Source organism: Morone saxatilis, unplaced genomic scaffold (assembly GCF_004916995.1).
Source record: "Morone saxatilis isolate NCDOM2014 unplaced genomic scaffold, NCSU_SB_2.0 Contig19, whole genome shotgun sequence".
NCBI classification, from domain to species: Eukaryota; Metazoa; Chordata; class Actinopteri; family Moronidae; genus Morone; species Morone saxatilis.
The window spans coordinates 17,751,364-17,757,753 of record NW_023339751.1 but is presented as its reverse complement, the minus strand read 5'-3'; the positions used below and the strand labels follow the sequence as shown (position 1 = coordinate 17,757,753).

General features: G+C 40.0%; 1 protein-coding gene across 1 annotated transcript in view; it reads right to left on the bottom strand.

Moving 5' to 3' along the window:
• The window catches only part of LOC118329067 (mitogen-activated protein kinase kinase kinase kinase 3-like), a gene marked incomplete in the record, with an annotated part of 40,721 nt that overhangs the window by 25,651 nt on the left and 8,680 nt on the right, over positions 1-6,390 (bottom strand). Inside the window, 5 exon segments of the mRNA XM_035663022.1 lie at positions 181-228; positions 831-886; positions 1,073-1,137; positions 1,389-1,479; positions 2,064-2,121. Of these exon segments, the coding sequence (XP_035518915.1) occupies positions 181-228; positions 831-886; positions 1,073-1,137; positions 1,389-1,479; positions 2,064-2,121 (318 nt within the window).

The following is a 6,390-nucleotide window of genomic DNA, read 5'->3' as shown; positions in this document are numbered from 1 at the left end:
TGTGTGCCAATTTCTGAGTGTGTCTGAGGCTGTAGTGTTGCCATTGTACTGAATTACACTATACAGAAAAAACTGAAAAACAGGAAGTAACATACAGAATATTCCCCTTTGCACTTGACATGTGACTTGGAAAGGCTTTAAACATTAAAGCATATTCCATATAGTTTTCTCCAAACTCACCTTGATGTCTCTGTGCATTTTGCCTTTATTGTGTAGGTAGTATAAACCCTGTAAACAGAATCACACAGCAACTAGTGTCATTGGTTGTTATTGCAGAAAAAAACTGAACAGAACTCCATTTAAAAATATTTGTAAAAGGAGATATCCTGATATATTTCACTAGAAACATCTGTTGGTTAAATGAAAATCAAATCTTTGGGAGATTTACAGTTGGCAGCACTGACACATCATCTGTGTCTGCTAGATGCCTGGCTGCAGTGTGCAATGCTAACACTTTACAGTATTTCCTCTGTCATTGTCTGCAGCTGTGGCACTTTGGGGAATAATTTCCCAATATTTGTAATTTATGTTTCAATTTGAATTGATAATATTCCAGTTTTAAATGCATCTGCAGAGCAAAAATGTACTGGACCATACAATATTGAACTAAAATTTCTTAAATAGCTCAACGTAGAAAAGTAGACTTTTCTTTTCTGACTCTCACTCAACAGAGTCAATGCTACGTGTCAGTGTGAAGCAAAAGAGCCAATGAAGATCATTAATGATTTTGATGTCCAAGTTTTGATCATTTTACAGAGTCAAGCAGCTCAGCAGACAACCAATCTAATCTCCTTCTCCTTCACGGACAATAAATACACCGCATACGCTACCTGCAGGGTCTCCCGTGACATGTAGGCTATCTGTGACTCTGACAAAGGCCCAGTTACTGGAGGAGTAAACAAGGAGAGAGACAAACACATACACATAGAGAGAAAAGAGAAGAGATGAATGGATATCACAGAGTGAGAAAGGGAACAAACAAAAACAACAGCACAGTTAAGCTCAAAATGTGTGTGTGCGAGTGTGTGAGTGTGTCTGTGTGTGAGTGTGTGTGTGCACATGTTGTTCTTACCATGATAGATATCTTGCAGAGAACCTCCTCCACAGTATTCCATACTGATCCATAACTTATCTCTCCTGCAAGGATAATACTGCATCAATACACCTTCACACAAAACTCACAAAATCAATTTCCCCTCACACACTTCCAACGGTCTTCTACTTTCTCACACACACACACACGCTCATTTTTCTCTCTCCGACAAAACACACACACAGATACATGTTCTAGTAAAAGTCTTTGATATCATGCACCTCAAAAGCAATCATAAGTAAATCACTGCAGTGGTATCGAACACTCGGGCCCACACACACACACACACTCTTACCGGAGATAGCTGCCAAAATAGGCTACGATGTTGGAGTGTTTACAGTCCTTCATCATTATAATCTCCTGCTGGACGACAGCAAAGTCCTCACCTGGAGTGAGCACACATGTAAGCACACATTATAATTCTTATTCCTATTACTATGGTGATAATATAGTATATGCGTATTATTATTTGTAAAACAACAGAAAACAGAAGAAGTGTTTGTTCATGCATTTGTGTTTATGTTGGAGAGTTAGGGCAGACTCATGGAAGCCAGGGCAAAAGGATGAAGAGCAGCAGAGCAGGTTACAACATATTTTCCTCTTTTAAAATTCCACACTTGAAGACCTCAATTAATTAGAAACAGGGTGATGATGAATTTCCACACTCTGTTACATCTGAAGTTTTTTATGCTATCCTTTCTTTAGTGGAGGGGCGGAAGATGGAAAACCAGCAGGAGGGAAGGAAAAAGGGCGAACAACGCATGGGGAGAGAGACAAGGTTAAGGACGGTGACAGAATGGGAAAAAAAGCTAAAAGGAAAAAGATGGTGAGGAGAGCGCATTGAGAAAAAGAGAAGGATGAGGGTGATTTAGAGACAGGCTGGTGTTGAGAAAGAGAGGATCTGGCTGCACAAATGGAGATAAAGGTGAAGAAAAAAAAAAGACAAGAAATGAAAGTCACGATAACTCACCTGGTTCCAGTTTGATGACTTTGATAGCAGCCAGCTCTCCTGTGTTTACATTACGAGCCTAACGGAGGAAAAAGGAGAGAAAGTGAAACCCTTATTCCATAAAAGTGAACCTTTTTTTTTCTTCTCTATACTGACAGTTTTCCTAAAATTAGGAATGGTAGGAATCGTAACCCTGTATTGTAACCCGTATGGCCAGATTCTTGCCAATACACAGCGCTATTAAGTAACCAGGTTGTAAAACATTTTTTTTTTTTTTTAGCAAGCATAGCTTTCTTATTTCAAGTGTTATTGACAGAAGATGCTGCTTCCTGAGTTTTTGGAGTGTCTGCGTGGGAGCAAACCGACAGTGAGAGGACAGGTGTTTTTTTTTAAGCAAAAATGTAACTGAATTTATAAAATTAGTTTAGTACTTTCTCACTGTGTGTAGTCTTTTGTCACACATATCCAAACTTGTAGAAAGCTTATTAGAAACGTGGTTACACATATGCATGAAGAGAAAAAGCGGCATTCTCCAGGAGGTTACCCCAATGACAGAAACCAGGTTTATCCTTTAAATGACGTTTGACAAAAAAAAGGGTGACACAGCGGAACGCACTGTGCTGATTAATCTCATACGTGCGGATATTCCTGTTAGATTACGGTCTATTGTAACATGAATAGTATATTTCTGATTACTGCATGGCAGATACAGTGGATAAAATGGTTGTGGTTGGAGTTAGTTAGTCCTATTTCACTGTATTACAAACTAGTTTTAAACTAGTAGAATAAACTAATATTTTGTCTTTATATAATGCTTCAAACTCATGGATCTGTTAATCAAATCAGCCTTCCCATATCACATCACGTCCTCTCCCAATACCTGAAGCAACATCTCCGACCAACAAAGCCTGTTGCGGTTAAGGTCATACACAGCTATGATGGAGATATGATGTGCATTGGAGAAACAGCAGGCATGATGGGAAAGGTGTAACTAATACTTTAAAAGACATTTAAAAAAGGCTGAATCCCCTTTGGAACTGTTATACAATTACCTTTAATCCATTTGTAAGACACACAATCCTTTGTCTTCTATCTCATCACCTAATGCGTTGCTGTTGCTTTTAAATACAGAATCTCTGTTTTTTTTTTTCCTGAATTGTTAATGTTGTGTTCTTAACGCGACCAGAAAGGACACACAAGTATTCAATATGTTGTTTGCAGCCAGTTTTGCAAATTCAAAATACCATAATTCATCCGTATCATTCAAAATCAGTTCAGTCAGATATATATTTAACAGGAAATCCAGACAGTTGTTTACGGTATCCTTGAAAAGCTGACATTTGTCAAAACGCGGGGGTTTCGCAGGATACTAAGGGGCTTATTTTCTATAAATAGCGAGCTGTGTTTACATTTAGCAGCAGTGCTGGTGGGTCAGGAGAGAATTCCATACGATATATACATGAATAAAAGATGGTCTTTCAGAGGAGACATGAATTGCTTGCTTCTCTCAGGCCAAGAATGTGCAAATATGACTGTGTGTGTGACATCGCAGAAGTATGTGTGAGAGAATGAGAGAGCGTGTGTGTGTGTGTGTGTGCGCGCGAGAGAAAGAGACGTTTACCATCAAGTGACTTTCAGCACAAGAGACAAAACAAGAGCCTCAATACCGTGAATAGCCTGGGAGTAATGCGTCTCTATCTATGTTGTCTAATTCTCTGGTTTCACTTCAGAAACACCCCTATCTACCCTCATCCTGGCTGTAGCCTCACAAGCATATTTATCCAACATTAGAGAAAAACATGAGAGAGAAAAAAAACATGACACTTTACATTCTAGTCTGCTCACTTTATTGGGAAGTTATCACGTATTGGACTTTTGCACATGTTGAGGATGAGAGATTCTCTCCCAAATATAAAGGGTATTTTAATCACTAATTACATTAAAGACTAAAATAATGCTGCAAATAAAGATTATTTTCATTGTGGATTCATCTGTTGATCTTTTTCAGTCAGTTATTGGTCCATAAAATGTCAGAAAATGGTGAAAAATTCACGAAGACCAATGGGACTTTCACAAATGCTCTGTCCACAACCCAAAGACATTCAGTTTACTGTCATAATAATTGCATATAAAGTGCTGGGGGTTCTTGTCCCAGTGGCCTGGGGGTTTAAGACTCACTATGTACGTGCAATGTCTCCGGTTCGAGTCCAACCACAAGCCTTTATTGCATGGCATCCCGCATCTCTCTCGCCCCACATTTCCTGTAAGTGCTCTACTGTCTAATAAGGCAAAAATGCCAGAAAAATACTTAAACAAATGTTAAAAGTGCTGTACAATAAAAAGGAAGAAGTTTAGCTCTTTTATTATTTAAGGATGGTTTGTTCCGCTGCAAAATCCAGTTAAGTTTTCTGTGATACATAATGTGCAAAGTGAAGTGCCCAGTCAGCATGAGCAGTGATAGCCACAGCGGTTTAGGGGAAAAAAAGCAAAGTGGCACCAACAGAAACTCAAACTTCACCAACAAGGCATCAGAGCGCAGCACACACACACACACACACACACAAGTGGACCGCAGATACACAATGAGCGATGATAAGACAAAATAAAAGAAAGAACTCAAGGACAAGCACAAGAACAACAGCTGCACTATCAAAATGAATCAGTATTATTGAAGAGGAAAACAGATTTTTAGTTTTGTCTAACGGGAAGGCAAAGACTGTTTCCTCAGTTCAAGAGGAAGACCAAGTGAAGAAGAAGAACAGAGGCCAACCCACACCAAAACAAAGCTGTGGTAGGACGGAGGAGATACAAAGAGACGCAAAGAAGGAGAGGGAAGCAGAGTGGAGAGCAGAGACAGTGTGTCTTCAGTCAGCAGACAGAACAGAGATGACTCATAGCGCTCAGTGCCACTCTTAGCGGCAACAACACGCAGCCAGACTCGACTTGACTGGCTGGCTGGCTGGCTGGCTGGCTGGCTGACTGAAGCATGCTGTCTGGTGTAAGCCATGGGCTGTAGGTCAGATCACCAGTTACCTAAAAAGTTGGCTGTGCTGAAGTGTCGTTAAGCAACAGCCTGGATTCCTCAATGTCTAAGCGAGCCAAAAGCACAAATAAACAAATCATACTGCGCTCAACTGGGCAACTCAGAGACAGCTTCGAAACCAGTGTGATTCCGAAAATGCACTCAAAGAAATCAGCATCAACTCCAATTAGGTTTCTTGTATGATATATGGACAAATGAATGAATGACAACCTCTTTGGGCTCCTCGGTGTACTACTGAAAATGCCACAACACCGCAGCACAAGCCATCATTCCCTGACATTTCAGAAAAATCCATTCAGTGACGGAGCAATGACTGAACACAAAACAAAACATCAAACAACAAAACCAATGAATAAAGCTATTTGGTATTAGTTACATTTAATTTAAGCTCATTTTAAAGTTATTTACAGCTAAAAGGTCGTGTAAATGCATGACTGGTGACACCACCGATACATTAACACAGCTTGGGTGCCTCACTGTTACATGTTGAGGCACAGATGACTGGATGCTCGCTGATGGTGACACAGAGCAAGAGGAAAAGTGACTAAGGTGACGAAGCCGGTGATGCCCGTATGTACTTGGGCTAGGCTTGTGCCAGTATAACTCAGTTTCGGTATTGAGCAATATAAACATGACATATTTTTGTTTTCTTTATAAAGTGTGAGTGAGCAAACATTTAACTTACTAGGTACTTGACAGTATTTGATCGCCAGCGTTATGGACACATTTTTGTTCGGTACCAAAAACTATTCAGGTTCCTAATGAGAATTAACTTAAAAAAAAAAAAGGGAGTGGATTAAAAAATGCACAATTTCCCTCAAAGCAGAGGCAACATGCTTGTATAAGGGAGCGATGTATTTTATTGCCAGATCAGCAGTGAATTTATGTGAGCTTCTCCTACACAGTAATGGAGAAATTCTATCATTAACACCTCAATCAGGCTGTGTGTGTGTGTGTGAGCATATGGCCAGCTCAGTGGAGGATCAGTGTGGCATTTCACTCTCTCTCCTCTCTGACCCCATTAAAAACAAACAAGAGCACCAACAGCTCACCATGCTAATCATCCCGCTCAGCGTGAGCTGTAATCCTGCACCTATTGCAAGAAAAAACTAAAAGTGTGCACAATTTGATTATATTCTAAGGTTGCTTGCGAATATTGCCTTCCAGTTTGTGTAAACTGAATTCATGTTTATTCCCTACAGCAGGCTTGTACTCTTTACAATCAATCCTGTGTGAGAGTAGTCTCGTGAGGTTAACTCCTGGCTGCTGATCTGTCTGACGGACTGACTTACAAAAGGTCAGAGG